At 42.4% G+C, this 17,501-nt stretch overlaps 1 protein-coding gene across 7 annotated transcripts in view; it reads left to right on the top strand.

The window, feature by feature from the left end:
- Window positions 1–17,501, top strand: part of LOC143030915 (ATP-dependent clpX-like chaperone, mitochondrial) — a 160,885-nt gene that overhangs the window by 20,652 nt on the left and 122,732 nt on the right. For all 7 annotated transcript variants that reach the window (XM_076194166.1, XM_076194167.1, XM_076194161.1 and 4 more), the window contains one exon: window positions 461–697. In XM_076194166.1, coding sequence (XP_076050281.1) covers window positions 461–697 — 237 coding nt within the window. The remainder of the gene's footprint in view (window positions 1–460; window positions 698–17,501) is intronic.

The raw sequence follows: 17,501 nt of genomic DNA, 5'->3' as shown, positions 1-17,501 counted from the left end.
TTGCTCTTTGGATTCTTTCTAATTTCTTTATATTCTTTTTTTTAGTACTGGGTGTCCATAGTGTTGCAGCGTACTCCAATCTTGGTCTTATCAGTGTGATTAATGTTTTTTTTTTTTTTTTCCCCACTGCTGATGATGGGGAGGGGATGGGGATAGCCCTTCATCCATAAGCAAGTGCAAATTTTGAAAAGAACATATGGGTGTGGGATTGGGTGAAGTACTTGTGCATGCCTTGGCTGATCACCTTCCTTATAAGATTTTTTTTTTTTTTTTGGGGTATATAGGTAGAAATAATTGTGTCCAGTACCATGTGACATTGAGTTGCAGTACCAACATGCTGGGATTGTATGGACAGTCTGTCAAATTAACTAATGCTCTGACTTGCCATGCTTTTGTATGTTATGCTATCTGTAAGATATGTGTTGAGGCATCATAGTTACTCATTACAATTTTCTTCTAGGTGTCTGTTATGTTCGAGTGCCTAAAAGCTATGGCCACCAGTGTGGATTCTTCTTGGCCCGTCCCCTGTCATTCACTGCCTTGATGCAAGGAGCTGCCACCGGCCCTCCTACAGATGGCAGTGGTGGAGATGATGGAAATGACAAGGATGCTTCAAAGAATAAGAAGGGAGACAACAAAAACCAACTTTGTTGCCCAAAGTGTGGAGACCCATGTTCACATGTAGAAACCTTTGTCTGTAAGTTGGAGTACATGTTTTCATTCCCTTCCACCTTTTTTCATTTAATCATTTCAGTGCAGGTGATATATTGAGTACATCCATCCCATGATGCGTTTTGTAGGTTAGAGTTTTTTAATTTATTACAATGTGAAAATCCATGTGAACAAGTTGTATAGACAAGGTAAAGGAAACATGGACTGGAGGTGAAGCTTTTATTCCTGACGTTTCGTCTAACAACTTTCTCAAAGGAATGAGCATACTAGAAACATACAGAGTTTATAAACCCGCCTTATGGCTCAAGGGGGTGTGCGAGTGTATAGCGCTGTGAGATTCTACACGAAGGTATGGATACGAAGACCAGAAAATCTATAGAAGCTGCGTACATCACCACTCGTCCGAATATCAATAATAAGGCTGGGAGCTTCACCTGGGCCAAATCTTCAGCGAATATAGCGCTTCGTGATTGGCTGTCTCAGCGGGCCAATCAGAACACAGCGCTATACGCTCGCACACCCCTTGAGCCATAAGGCAGGTTTATAAACTCTGTATGTTTCTAGTATGCTCATTCCTTTGAGAAAGTCGTTAGACGAAACGTCAGGAATAAAAGCTTCACCTCCAGTCCATGTTTCCTTTACCGTGTCTATACAACTTATTACAATGTATTTCTTATGGTATCGAAAACTATATGTGAGGAATATTCCATAACCATTGGAAATACTATTTCACAAAAAATCTCTTATAGGCTCTAATTTTAGATCTAACCTCAACCAACTTGCCACCATCCCCTACCTTATCCTGGGTAGTGATTTCAACACCAAAGTCACTGGCCTGGTATGTCAACAACACTAACACAGAGGACTTGATCTGCAGGTACATGCTTATTGACCATCATCAAGAACACCCATGGAATAAAGAAACTATGAAAAAGACATACATACATATACCAAAGGCTTTTTTCCCCCTTATAAGGGAGGTAGCCAAAACACAAAGGCATAAAAACCACTCCCACCCATTCCATCCCTATCACACTCCACTCTCCTCCACCCTCTTCCCTCCCTCTTATCTTGGCACCTCCTGGATGATGGGTCATCCCTGCATCTCGTCAGAAGCAGTGTCACAAGACACAGCACATTCATAGCAAGGCTGCTTCATTAAATTGGCAACCCCCCCCCCCTCCGTCTCCTCATGCAGAAAAGGAGAAAACGGGGAGAAATCCCTTCGGGCTGTGTCAAATTTTTCTCATACATACTCCCTCACCCCCCATCCCCACCCATTCCCCCTCATGGATCACAACATCATCCATTCACCCCAGTCTTTTGTTCTCTCCCATCCTTACTCAACAGACATTACTTTTTTCCACAAAGCCCCAATCCATCCATCTCATCCTAGGTTGCTCCCTCATGTTCACTCCTTCCACATCTGCCTTCCACACCTCTTTTACTAATCTTTCTTCATTCTTTCCATGTATGCAAACCATCCCAATACTCTTTCATGCACCCTATCTCCCAACTCCCTTACCACCCCTGTTCTTCTCCTCACCTCCTCATTTCTCTATCCAGCCTAGTAACCCCTATCACACTTCTCAGGCACCTCATCTCAAACACATTCAAACTCCTCGCTTCCTCTCTTATGTTCCATGTTTCTGCCCCATACAGTGCTGTCAGTACAATCACTCCTTCATACACCAACACCACTTAGCATCCATTCCAAATATCTATTTCTCATTACACTTTTTAATCCACCAACACAATACCCCCACTAGACCTGTTCAAAAAACAACTTTTCATATTTTCATATGTTGCTCTGCTTTTTCCGATGCTTTTTTTACCTGAAAAAGCCAAGAATTACATCCATTTTCATCTAGGATGTATGGAAGCATTGCCACATGGAGGCTGAATTTTTTTGCTATCTTACCAAAAGGGCCAATTTTGAGGCATTTCTGAGCATATTTTGTGGTATAATTTTTTGTACATCCAAGACAGAGCAACAAATTAGGTATCAAATGAATGAGCAGGACCTACTCTAAATGTATCAACTGTTAGAATTGATGAATTTTCCCCGTGACTTTTGATAGATGTGAAAGTGTTGAAATTTTTTACTTTTTTACCATCTTAGAGACATGGTTTTTACATGGAGCAAGATAGAGCAACAGGGTAGTTATAAAATTAAAGCCTTTTTAATCCTCTTTTGAAAGTGTACACTCTGATTAACATTGTACAAAAATAACAAAATTCCATACATTTGACATATACAAAGTGGAAAGTGTAATTTTGCAGCAAGTCAAACCATCAACTGAAACTATCAAAATAATCATGATTATATGTATCAAAATGATGTTACACAGTCATTTGTTAAGTATTTACTTCTTGAAGCTTTCAGAGCACCATCTGTTGTATTCCACAGCATGTAGGAGATATTCCCTCTGCTTGGGATCTGTGGTGATGACATTTGTAAAATCACTCATCATTTTAACTCTATACTCAGCCATGTCATTCACTACTCTGAAGTTTTTTACATACTCCAAGCCTTTCTTGTAGTCCTCCTTCTCTGGCCATGATTCAACCTGATCCATTAGCCAGTCAGGTCCAATGCTGAGGATGTGTAACAGAAGGTGGGATTCTGGATCAATGAGATCTACTAGTGTGGTCTTGGCTGTCACCTTCTGAAACACAGGTTTTCCCCTTCTGAAGCTGTCTGGCTTCTGAGTGGCATGCAGCTGAGCAGCAGTGACCTGTTTCTACTTGTCACTCAGCCTACTGCTGAAGTGTGTGAATAGCATGGCTTCCTGTGTCAAGTACCACTTGTGATTTTCCATCTTCTGAAGAACTGCTTCAACAACCTCAGGGTCTGATCTCTTGTACCTCAACATATCCTGGATGAGCTGGAGATCATTCACTGGAGCATCTGCAGCAGATGTTGACATCATCCACATTAGTGTGTAGAACAGCACCAGGAAGATGTTGAGCCATTCCAGCTTTGCAACAGTCTCTGGAGATGCTATGTCAAACAGGCTGTCCAATTCCAAGACAAATGCACTCCTCTTTCTTCCAGGATCACTTGCTATTCCTTTGCTCTTCATCAGTGTTCTGTGTTTGTCATGGAGTTTCATGAAGAGCTTTATGCACTTCTGTCTGGTTATCATCTGGATCTTAGTCATCTACCAGAATGGGATGATAGCTTCAACCATTTCATAGGCGAGGTCTTGAACCGTGGCTTTCCCTGTATTTTCTGGTAAACTTTGGAGATAAAAGAGGTATTGCAATGCTTGTCTGTTGGTGGGAAGCTGGGAACCACTGATCTAAGCTAAAGGGTATCTGACCAGGAAGGTTTCAGTGAGAGATCTGGTGGATGGCTGACTTGCTTGCTTGTGGACTGCAGGTGTTGGTTCTGAGACATCAACTGTGCGCCTTTGTAGCTCCTTGCTTAATGCCATTGTGAAGTATCTTGTGAATAGTTTTCTGGATATAGATTGGGTTTCTGTGCTGGCCATGCTTTTGTACTGATCAGTATTGCCCAACATATATCAAGTTTCTGTAAATATGAAACATGAAATTAAATAGTGAAATTATGTATGGGTTTTGGTCTAAATTCACTTGAAATTCAAACATGCAAACCATGTCTTCAGGTTAGCAAAAAAGTCAGGATTGTTAACAATTTAATATCTTTTAAGATTCATGGGGAAAATTCATCAGTTCTAATGGTTGCTATATGTAGAGTAGATTCTGTTTATTCATTTGGTATCAAATTTGTTGCTCTGTCTTGGATAGATAAAAATTATACAGTGAGTCCTCCATATACGGTAATTCTTTATCCAGTGAATTCACAGTTACGGTATTTAGTAATTACTACCCTTGATTCTATTTACGATAAGAAAAATTCACAGATACGGTATCTGCTAGATATTTTGAAGAGGAAAGAGCAGGGAGAAGGTACGTCTGCCATATCCTATCGTTACATGTTATAATGGGTTCGGTATATGGTAATTTCAATTTGCGGTAAGGTTTTCAGGAACATATATGTACTGTATAACAAGGACTTACTGTACCACAAAATATGTTTAGAAATACCTCAAAATTGGCCCTTTTTGTAAGATAGCAAAAAAGACTTCAACCTCCATGCAGCAATGCTTTCATACATCCTTGATAAAAATGGATAAAATTTTTGGCTTTTTTTTTTCAGGTCAAAAAGCATGGGAAAAAGTACAGTAACATGTGAAAATATGAATAAGTTGTTTTTTGGACAGGCCTAACTCCCCCACACCCATCCCTCAGAACATAACAGACCAAATACAAGCACTTGGAACACGAGATGAAAAATAAAAAACATACATACCAAGGCTTTTTTCCCCCTTACCAGGGGGATAGCCAAAAAGGACAAGGCACAAAAACATTCCCACCCATTTCATCCCTAAATACACTCCACACCCCTCCACCCGCCCTCCCATCTTAGCACCTCCTAGATGACGGGTCATCCCTGCACCCTGTCCACTGCCCTGGGTCAGAAGCAGTGTCGCAGGACACAGCACATCCACAGCAAGGCCACTTCATTAAATCAGTGACCCCCCCCTCTCCATCCCCCCATATAAAGGAGAGGACAGGGAGAAATCCCTTCGGGCTGCGTCAAAAATTTTTGCTCACACACACTACCTCACCCCCATTCCCCCGTCCAATCCACCTCATGCATCACAACATTTTCCATATACAACCATTCTCCATTCACCCCTGTCTTCTGTCCTCTCCTGTCCTTCCTCAACCGACATTCCCCTCTTCCCCAAAGCCCCCTTCACCCCATCCATCCATCTCATCCTAGGACGTCCTCTCATGTTCACTCCCTCCACATCTGCCTTCCATACCTCTTTTACTAGTCTTTCTTCACTCATTCTTTCCATGTGTCCAAACCATCCTAATACTCTTTCATCCACCCTATCTCCCAGCTCCCTTTCCACCCCTATTCTCCTCTCACTTCCTCATTTCTCACTCTATCTAGCCTAGTAACCCCCATCATACTTCTCAGACACTTCATCTCAAACACATTCAAGTTCCTTCTCTCTTCCTCTCTCATGTTCCATGTTTCTGCTCCATACAGTGCTGTTGGCACAATCACTCCTTCATACAGTCTCCTCTTAGCATCCATTCCCAGATTCCTATTCCTCATTACACTTTTTAAACCACCAAGGCATTTACTCGCTTCTCTCAATCTACATTCTACCTCCACCTTCACTCCACCTTTTCCTGCCACATTTGCACCCAAATATCTAAAACTATCCACTTCCTCCAGTTGCTCTCCCTTAATGCTCACTTCCAGTCTACTGCCACTTTCACCCCTTGTACATCTCATCACCTTACATTTACCCACATTTATCTTCAGCTTTCTTCTATCACACACACTCCCAAACTCTGTCACCAGCTTCCTCAATCCCTCCTCCGATCCTGCCACAAGTGCAGTGTCGTCCGCAAACAACAGCTGGCTCACCTCCCACTTTTCTCCATTTTCCTTAACCATCTCCAATCCCTGACCCACTACCCTTGCATTCACCTCTCGCACCACCCCATCCATGTATAAGTTGAACAGCCAGGGTGACATAACACATCCCTGACGAAGTCCCACCTTTACCTCAAACCACTCACTCTCTCCATTTCTAATCCTGACACAAGCTCTACTACTCTCATAAAAACTCTTGACAGCTCCCAGAAGCTTTCCTCCTATCCTGTATATCCGCATAACCTCCCACAGTGCCTTTCTGTCTACCCTGTCGTAAGCCTTTTCCAGATCCATAAAGGCCCAGAAAACATCCTTCCCCTTACCTATAGCTTTCTCACATATCTGTCTTACCACAAAAATCTGATCTACACAACCTCTACCCGTCCTAAACCCACACTGTTCCTCACCAATTACTCCCTCTGTTCCTCTCCTAATCCTCTCAATCAAGATCCTCCCATAAGCCTTCCCAACTACACTTAACAAGCTAATCCCTCTGAAACTACTACATTCACACTTGTCCCCCTTTCCCTTGTAAAGTGGAACTATACACGCACTCCTCCAGTCCTCTGGCACTCTACCTTCTCTCCAGCAAACATTAAATAACTTCACCAACCAGTCCACCATCACTATACCTCCTCTTTTAAGACATTCTGCATGGCATCCATCCAGACCAGGTGCCTTACCTGCTTTCATCATCTTAACTGCTGCCTTCACTTCATCCTTCCTTATTTCTCCTCCGTTTTCCTCACTCATCACTCTCATTTTCTTAGCATTTCCCACTGCAGCTATCTTTCCCTCCCTATCCTCCTTCACATTAAGCAACTCCCTAAAATACTCTGCCCATCTTCCCCTTACTGCCTTCTCCTCCATTATCATCTCTCCATCTGCACCTTTTACCTTTTCTTCTCTACTTGATTCGCCTCCTCTTCCTCTCTTAATTTCTTTCCAAAACATCTTTTTATTACTTTCAAAATTTTCTGTCATACTCTTACCCCATTTTACATCTGCTCTCCTCTTTGCCTCCTTTATTTTTTTCTTTACTTCTCTTTTCTTTTCCCTGTACGTCTCATATGACTCCCTCGTCCTACTTTGTAACCAATCTGTGAAAGCACGCTTCTTCTCTTCTACAACCTTCTTCATTTCCTCATCCCACCATTCACTACCCTTCCTTCTATTTCCTCCTGACCTTCTTGTTCCACACACCATCCTTGCATACTTTGTGACTCCCTCCTTGAACCATCCCCATTCCTCCTCCACACCTACCTCCACTCTATCCTTCACTCCCTCCCACTCCTCCTTCAGCTTCCTCTTGTACTCCTTCTCCTTTTCCTCTTCGTTTAGAGAGTTCACTCTAAGCACCTCCCTACCTTTTGTCCCTTTCCTCTTTCTCCATCTGTCCTCCACTCTCAACTTACCTTCCACCAGAAAATGATCTGATATTCCCCCACCCTCTCCCCTTAGCACATGTACATCCCTAACTCTTCCTATCATAATCCTATTTACCACTACATAGTCCATTAACCCTCTATCTACCACCTTTCCCTCCACCACCCTCTCCCATGTGTAGTTATGCTTGACTTTCTTCTGAAACACTGTATTTGCTATCATCAACTCTCTTTCTAGACACATTTCCACTATCAACTCTCCACTACGATTCTTTCCTGGAACTCCACATTTCCCAACCACTCCATCAATTGGCTCCTTTCCTACCCTAGCATTAAGGTCTCCCAGTACTATTACATTTACACTTCTCCCTAAACCCTCTATGCATTCATTTATATCTATCCAAAAGGCCTCCCTTTCTTCTACACTCTTCTCACTGCCAGGCCCATATGCACTTACAAAAACCCACATCTCCTTTCCCAGTTTCACCTTCATCCACATTATCCTTGAGGAAACCTCCTTCCACTCCACTACACGTTTACCTATCTCTTCACTTACTAGAATAGCCACCCCTTCCCTCCCTTGCCCTCTCTTCACTCCTGATCTCCCACTTACACTCCCAAACTTACAATCGCCCTTCCCTTTCAACTTAGTTTCACTCAAAGCCAACACATCCATCTTTCTTCTCACAAACATACTACCTATCTCTTCCCTTTTACTCTCATCTGTACCACATCCACGCACATTAAAAGACCCAAACCTTAGGGTGCTGGACCGAGGCCCTCCAGCCCCTCCTATGCCTCTGCCTTTTTTTTTTTCTAGGAATGTGCCCTGTAGGGCTACAAGGAGAGGGATGCCTAGTCCCAATCCCCGTCTTTTTTTTCTCGCCATGAACAAAAAATGCTAAATTGGCAAACTTTTGTCAGCACAATCATAAAATAAACATAAAAAAACTGTACAAGACTCAACAGCATTACACTATCCAACAGTAACGCAGCATGCTCTCACACAGCAATAACCACAATTGTCAACTTATCCTCAAACAGACAGCAAGGAAACACACTAATAAATTATTTTGCTTAGACAAGCCAGTCTTTCACCCTGACAACTGATGCATCATCAGATGTAAAGTATACATTTGGGTCTCCCAATTCAATAGGATTAGGGCACTTTTCACGGCATTGGAATGAGAATGACCTTCATCTTAACACACATAATAAAAAATTTGGGCTTTTATTGTGCACTTTGAATGTTGAATTTGTAAGTTTAGGTGTTGAACTAAGGTTTAGGAGTAGGAATTTATGGAGGTCAGATCTGTGAGTTGTCAAAACATGGGCTGTTGAATTGTGTGACCCCAGTGTAATCCACAACCTCAAGCACTCATCGGGCTCTGTCCTGATAATATAAGTAACATCCACCTAAATCACCTTGGACCACATGGCATGCAGTCACTCACCAACTTTGCGAACTACAGCTATTCACACAACACCATACCCAACAAAGATCCAACAGTTGCATCACACCACCCTATTACACTTTTCAGTCATAGAGTACATACTACAGCTTACACCACATACTTGCGAAATCACCATAAAGTTTGAGACCACTACATTCCACAAATAATCCTCTAGCCGCAAATTCATGTACAGTTCCAACTTAATCTATATCCTTGATTTCTAATTATCCTATTTAGATTTAAACTTGTGCATTGTTTGAGCTTGGGCTATATCACCTTCTAAGCTCTTCCACATATTGAGGCATGAGTATATGGAAAACTGTATTTCTTCACATCCTTTCGACATTTGTTCTCATGTCCTCTTAAAGCCCTCCCATCTTTGGTCAGATATCTTTTGTCAGTGCAATCTATCCCCTTTAATGACCTGAATATTGTAATCATATCACCTCTATCTCTTTGATCTTTCAAAGTTAGCAGAACCACTCCTTGTAGTCTTTCCTCGCATGGTTTATCTGGCAGTTTGGTTGCTGCCCTTTGTATTCTCTCAATTTTGCTTATATCCTTCACTCTGTATGAGGACCATACTACATACATACATGCATACACCAAAGGCTTTTTCCCCCTACACGGGGGATAGCCAAAAAGAAAAAGGCATAGAAACCACTCCCACCATATTCCATTTCCTATATATTCCACTCCCTTCCACCCTCCTCCCTCCCTCTTATCTTGGCACCTCCTGGATGATGGGTCATCCCTGCATCCTGTCCACTGCTCTGGGTCAGAAGCATACTACTGATATATATTCCAGTCTTGGATGGATTAGGGTTTTGATGAGTTTTTTCATTATCTGTTAATTCATATAGTGAAACGCCACTTTAATCTTCTGCAGTAGTCCATATGCCACTCCCACAGTCCTGCTGATATGTTTGTCAGGTGACAGGATGTCTTTCATCAAGACCCCTAAGTCTTTCTCCACTTTTACTTTTGTAATGGGTTCTCTTCCCAAGGAATAGTTTAAGGATGGTCTTTTGCCACTATTGCCCACTTCCAGTACTTTGCATTTTTTGGTATTGAACTTCATTTCCCATTCTTGGCTCCATGCAAAAGAGAGTGTAGATATTTTTTTGCAATAGTCTACAGTGCTCATTTTTCAGTCTTGTGATTTTTATGTCATATGCAAACATGTTGGCATAGTTTGTTGTTCCTTCTATCATGTCATTGATGTAGACAAGAAGCATTATTGGTGCAAGTACTGAACCTTGTGGAACTCCACTTATTACTTCTCTCCATCTTGACATCTCATCCTTTACCACTGTCCTCTTGTATTTTTCTTTCAAAAAATAATTCATCCATTCCAGTAATTTGCCTCTCAGTCCTCCCAACATACTTCAATTTCCACATAATTTGACTGTGAGGTAATTTATCAAATGCAGTGTGGGTCTAGGAGAGGTAAGGGTTGCACAGATCAGATTTTTTGTTGTGAGGTGGATATGTGAGAAGACTTTAGTAAAAGGTAAGGATGTTTTATGGAAAAGGCTTATGACAGGGTGGACAGGAAGGCATTGTGGGAGGTTTTGCAGAGATATAGGATTGGGGGAAAGCTGTTGAGGGTAGTCAGGAGTTTTTACAAGAGTAGTAGAATGTGTATTGGAGGTGGAGGAAGCAAGTGGTATGGGTTGGGATTTTTTTTCTTTCTTTCTTTCTTTATGATTTGCGGGGCCAGCATCCGCTTGTACCTTAACCTTACAGGTGATCTGGAACATTTCATATGCACAGTGTGTTGCTCATGCGATGCTGCTGTCATTAGTGGAGGCACCCCTATCTCAGGGGAGGGGGGCACCCCTTTACTGCTGGTGGTGCCAGGGGGAGGTTGTTTGGTTCATCAATGTTTCACAATCTTTTCACGTAATGTCACTATTGTGCTGGTCAGTGATACATATACCAAGGGCTTTTCCCCCTGTATAAGGGAGGTAGCCAAAGTCAAAAGGCATAATTCCACTCCCACCCATTTCATCCCTACCCACTCCACTCCCATTCATCACTCCTCCCTCCCTCCTTCTTTTCTTGGCTCCTGGATGATGAGTCATCCCTTCATCATGCCCATTGCCCTGGGTCAGAAGCAATGAGGCAAGACACAACACATCCACAGCAAGTTTGCTGGTCAGTGATACTAGCCTGTAATTCAGTGGTGTCTCCATATTTCCACCTTTGTAAATTGCTCTTTTCCAATCAAGTGGCACAGTGCCTTCTTTGAACAAACATGTAATAAGACTGTCGATCTTGTCTGCTAGTTGTTCCCTAAATTCTTTATGTATCCAGTTCAAAATCCCATCTGGTACTGAAGCTTTTGTTATATTTATATATACTAAACCTGTTTTTTTTTTTTTTTTTGCTCCCCTTGCTTTCCTCAAAAAAAAAAAGAAAAAAAAAATTGCTCTCTTTTGTGAAGACTGATTAGAAACTTTCATTATTTGTGGCTGAGCTGAGGCCTCTTAAGCTCACCACCCACTATTAACATAGTGGTTACTTCCCTGTGTCACACTTTACCATTTATAAACCTGTAAAACAGTTTCTGTTCATCTTTGCATTCATTTTTCAATTATTTTTTCTTTCTGTCAAGTCTTGTATTTCTAGTTTGTAAGCTTTTGTTTTATTGCCTCTTCTCTGCCTCCATTTTTCCCATGGCACACCCCTGGCCTTTTTTGCAATCTTACACCATTGTAAGTGTTCATATGATGGTTGCAGCTCCACTTCTTTGTGTATTGGTTTGTATTAATGTTGTACATGATACATACATACATATACCAAGGCTTTTTCCCCCTTACAAGGGAGGTAGCCAAAAAGGAAAAGGCATAAAATCATTCCCACCCATTCCATCCCAAAATACACTCCACACCCCCTCCACCCTCCCTCTCATCTTAGGACCTCCTGGATGACGGGTCATCCCTGCACCTTGTCCACTGCCCTGGGTCAGAAGCAGTGTTGCAAGACACAGCACATCCACAGCAAGGCCGCTTCATTAAATTGGCGACCCCCCCTCTCCGTCCCCCCATGCATAAAAGGAGAAGACGGGGAGAAATCCCTCCAGGCTGCGTCAAATTTTGCTCACACATACTACCTCATCCCCCATCCCCCCGCCCATTCCACCTCATGCATTACAACATCATCCATATACAACCATTCTCCATTCACCCCTATCTTCTGTCCTCTCCCATCCTTCCTCAACAGACATTCCCCTCTTCCCCAAAGCCCCTTTTGCCCCATCCATCCATCTCATCCTAGGACGTCCCCTCATGTTCACTCCCTCCACATCTGCCTTTCATACCTCTTTTACTAGTCCTACTTCACTCATTCTTCCATGTGTCCAAACCATCCTAATACTCTTTCATCAACCTTATCTCCCAACTCCCTTTCCACCCATGTTCTCCTCCTCACCTCCTCATTTCTCACTCTATCTAGCCTAGTAACCCCCATCATACTTCTCAGACACCTCATCTCAAACACATTCAAACTCCTTCTCTCTTCCTCTCTTATGTTCCATGTTTCTGCCTCATACAGTGCTGTTGGCACAATCACTCCTTCATATAGTCTCCTCTTAGCATCCATTCCCAAATGTCTATTCCTCATTACACTCTTCAATCCACCAAGGCATTTACTTGCTTCTCTCAATCTACATTCTACCTCCACCTCCACTCCACCTTTTCCTGCCACATTTGCACCCAAATATCTAAAATTATCCACTTCCTCCAGTCGCTCTCCCTTTATGCTCACTTCCAGTCTACTGCCACTTTCACCCCTTGTACATCTCATCACCTTACTTTTACCCACATTCATCTTTAGCTTTCTTCTATCACATACTCTCCCAAACTCTGTCACCAACTTCCTCAATCCCTCCTCCAATCCTGCCACAAGTGCAGTGTCGTCCGCAAACAAGAGCTGGCTCACCTTCCACTTTTCTCCATTTACTTTAACCATCTCCAATCCCTGACCCACTACCCTTGCATTTACCTCTCGCACTACCCCATCCATGAATAAGTTGAACAGCCAGGGCGACATAACGCATCCTTGACGAAGTCCCACCTTTTCCTCAAACCACTCACTCTCTCCATTTCTAATCCTGACACAAGCTCTACTACTCTCATTACACCTTTTGACAGCTCCTAGAAGCTTTCCTCCTATCCTGTATATCTGTATAACCTCCCACAGTGCCTTTCTGTCTACCCTATCATAAGCCTTTTCCAGATCCATAAAAGCCCAAAAAACATCCTTCCCCTTACCTATAGCTTTCTCACATATCTGTCTTACCACAAAGATCTGATCTACACAACCTCTACCCGTCCTAAATCCACACTGTTCCTCACCAATTACTCCCTCTGTTCCTCTCCTAATCCTCTCAATCAAGATCCTCCCATAAGCCTTCCCAACTACACTTAACCTCTTCAGTACAGGCCTTAAATCTCACGGGCAGCAGCCGATGCCAGCCGTACGACGTGTCGTAATAATACTCGCATCATAAAATATAGTCACCACTTATATTGATCGTTCTCTCTTTTACCCATGAATTTTGATAACCTTAGAAAATGTGATTACAGACAGTTTAGAGAGTATGTCATTACGGAGGGGCAACTACAATAAATATAATAAAGACGCAGATATGGCAGCCTCGCGTATCCACTTGCTCCTCATGACGCCTACGTATGCGGCACCGTATGGAAGGGGTTAATATACTAATCCCTCTGAAACTACTACATTCACACTTGTCCCCTTTTCCCTTGTAAAGTGGAACTATACAGGCAATCCTCCAGTCCTCTGGCACTCTACCCTCTCTCCAGCAAACATTAAATAACCTCACCAGCCAGTCCACCATCACTGTACCTCCTTTTTTAAGACATTCTGCATGGCATCCATCCAGACCAGGTGCCTTACCTGCTTTCATTATCTTAACAACTGTCTTCACTTCATCCTTCCTTATTTCTCCTCCATTTTCCTCACTCATTATGGTCATTTTCTTAGCATTTCCCACTGCAGCTATCTTTCCCTCCCTATCCTCCTTCACATTTAGCAATTCCCTAAAATATTCTGCCCATCTTCCCCTTACTGCCTTCTCTTTCATTATCATCTCTCCATCTGCACCTTTTACCTTTTCTTCTTTACTTGATTCGCCTCCTCTTCCTTTCTTAATTTGTTTCCAAAACATCTTTTTATTACTTTCAAAATGTTCTGTCATACTCTTACCCCATTTTACATCTGCTCTCCTCTTTGCCTCCTTAACCTTTTGCTTTACTTCTCTTTTCTTTTATTTGTACCTCTCATATGACTCCTTCGTCCTATTTTGTAACCAAACTGTGAAACCTCGCTTCTTCTTCTCTTCTACAACCTTCTTTGTTTCCTCATCCCACCATTCACTACCCTTCCTTCTATTTCCTCCTGTCCTTCTTGTTCCACACACCATCCTTGCACACTTTGTGACTCCCTCCTTGAACCATCCCCATTCCTCCTGCACACCTAGCTCTACTCTATCCTTCACTCCCTCCCACTCCTCCTTCAGCTTCTTCTTGTACTCCTTCTCCTTTTCCTTTTCATTTAAAGAGTTCACTCTAAGCACCTCCCTACCTTTTGCCCCTTTCCTCTTTCTCCATCTATCCTCCACTCTCAACTTACCTTCCACCAAAAAAATGATCTGATATTCCCCCACTTTCTCCCCTTAGCACATGTACATCCCTAACTCTTCCTATCATAATCCTATTTACCACTACATAGTCCATTAACCCTCTATCTACCACCCTTCCATCCACCACCCTCTCCCATGTGTAGTTATGCTTGACTTTCTTCTGAAACTCTGTATTTGCTATCATCAACTCTCTTTCTAGACACATTTCCACCATCAACTCTCCACTATGATTCTTTCCTGGGACTCCACATTTCCCAACCACTCCATCGATTGGACCATTTCCTACCCTAGCATTAAGGTCTCCCAGTACTATTACATTGACATTTCTCCCTAAATTCTCTATGCACTCATTTAAATCTATCCAAAAGGCCTCTCTTTCTTCCACACTCTTCTCACTGCCAGGCCCATATGCACTTACAAAGACCCACATCTCCTTTCCCAGTTTCACCTTCATCCACATTATCCTTGAGGAAACCTCCTTCCACTCCACTACACGTTTACCTATCTCTTCACTTACTAGTATAGCCACCCCTTCCCTCCGTCGCCCTCTCTTCACTCCTGATAACCTCCCACTTACACTCCCAAACTTACACTCACCCTTCCCTTTCAACTTAGTTTCACTCAAAGCCAACACATCCATCTTTCTTCTTACAAACATACTACCTATCTCTTCCCTTTTACTCTCATCTGTACTACATTCATGCACATTAAAAGACCCAAACTTTAGGGTGCTGGTCAGAAAACTCCCAGCCCCTCTTATGCCTTTACTTTTTTGTTTAGGAATGTCCCCTGTGGGGCTACAAGGAGAAGGATGCCTAGTCCCACTCCCTGTCCCTTTCTTCTTGCCTCTTACGATCCAAGTGGAAATACTTGGTGGCAGTATTCTTTTCCCCCACCACAGGGAATAGTACATGATAGTTATGATATTATTTACCTTGACTTTTAGTAAAGCATTCAACAAGGTACCCCACCAGAGACTACTAAATAAAGTCAAACCCATGGCATAGGAGGAATAGTGTTTGAATGGATTAGACTTGAAGGTATTCTCAACCCTATTTCCCATGTATCCCATATTTATGGTTTGCTGTCCTCTAGCCTCCTGGAAATAAATTCATCACTGAAAAGAATTAGTTGGCATTCACTTAATACCACTAATTTTTAGTTTGGGGTCCTGATCGTAAAACCCTCCGATTCCTTTGGGACCCCAGATTGAGAACCATTGGATTAGAGCATGGATTAGTGACAGAAAATAGTGGATCACCATTAATAGTGTAAAATCCAATTGGAGTAGTGTTACCAGTGGAGTTCCACAGGACTTGGTTTTGGGTCCCTTATTGTTCATTATGTATATAAATGACTTGGACAATGGGATTAATAGTGATATTAGTGAGTTTGCTGATGGCACTAAATAAGGACACCATATTAGGTCTGGGGAAGATGCTGGGATACTGCAGGAAGATTTTAACAAATTGTTTCCATGGTCGGAGAAATGACGAATGAACTTCAGTATCTCAAAGTGCAGTGTGATACGTAGGTTTGTACATACATACACCAAAGGCATTCCCCCCCTTACAAAGGAGGTAGCCAAAGTCAAAGGCATAAATCCACTCCCACCCATTTCATCCCTACATACTCCACTCCCATTCACCACCCCTCTCTTCCTCTTTTCTTGGCTCCTCCTGGATGATGGGTCATCCCTGCATCTTGCCCACTGCCCTGGGTCAGAAGCCATTCAGCAAGACACAGCATATCCACAGCAAGGCTGCTTCACTTAATTGGTAACCCCCCTCTCTACCCCTTCAAGCAGAAAAAGAGAAGATGGGGAGAAATCCCTATGGGCTGCATCAAAATATCATTCACACATACTCCCCCCACACACACACACACCTATTCCCCACCCACTCCCATGCATCATAGCATGGTTTGTATAACCCAGAAAACAGGTATAAGTTGAATAACCCCATTTTTGAGAAAGCAGAATGTGAAAAAGACTTGGGAGTGTTAGTGAGTCCTGACCTTTAATCCAGGAAACAGTGGATTAGTGTTAGGAACAAAGCTAATTGAGCATTAGGATTTATTGTTAGGACTGTTGTAAACAAAAGTGCTGATGTAGTTAACAAATTCTATCTGGCAGTAGTTGGATCCATCCTTGACCATGCAGTACAGTTTTGGTCTATGTCCTATAGAATGGATATTAAATCACTAGAATCAGCACAGAGGAGAATGACCATATATGGACTCAGAAATTTACCTTACAATCACAGGCTTAGGCACTTTTATTTGCTTTCTCTGGAAAAATGTAGAGTGCAGGATATTCAAATGAGTCAATGGCTTAAACAAGGGTGATGCAGACAAGGTCATCATATCAAGACAGCAGAGCAGGACTCGCAGTAATGGATTTAAATTGGACAAATTTAGATTTAAGAAGGAAATAGGCAAGAACTAGTTTATCAATAGTGGTCAACAAATGGAATAGACTTGGTAACCATGTAGTGAGTGCTGAAACTATTGGTTGTTTTAAGTGGCGAGATAACATTATGGATGGGGATGATTAGGTGGTAATGGACATGGAACTGCCTAGTGTATGCCTTATGGTCTCTTGTAGTCTTCTTCATGCTTATGTTATTATGCTTGGTGGGACCAGTATTTGATGTGTGTGCATAGTTTATGGATTTATAGCATGTGGGTCAAGTATAAAGACTTGGGTTGTTTTCTATGGCATTGATTATAGAAGTAGGAGGGCAGATGGTGGTGCACTGGTCTCCTTATATGATAAAACAAAAATATTGGTCACTGCTGCACCAGGGGAAGACCAAGAATGAGATAGATGG

This window comes from Oratosquilla oratoria, chromosome 12, assembly GCF_046742065.1.
Source record: "Oratosquilla oratoria isolate Oo_2021 chromosome 12, ASM4674206v1, whole genome shotgun sequence".
Classification (NCBI taxonomy): domain Eukaryota; kingdom Metazoa; phylum Arthropoda; class Malacostraca; order Stomatopoda; family Squillidae; genus Oratosquilla; species Oratosquilla oratoria.
Note: the sequence above shows the minus strand (reverse complement) of the source record. Positions and strands in the feature narration are given on the sequence as shown.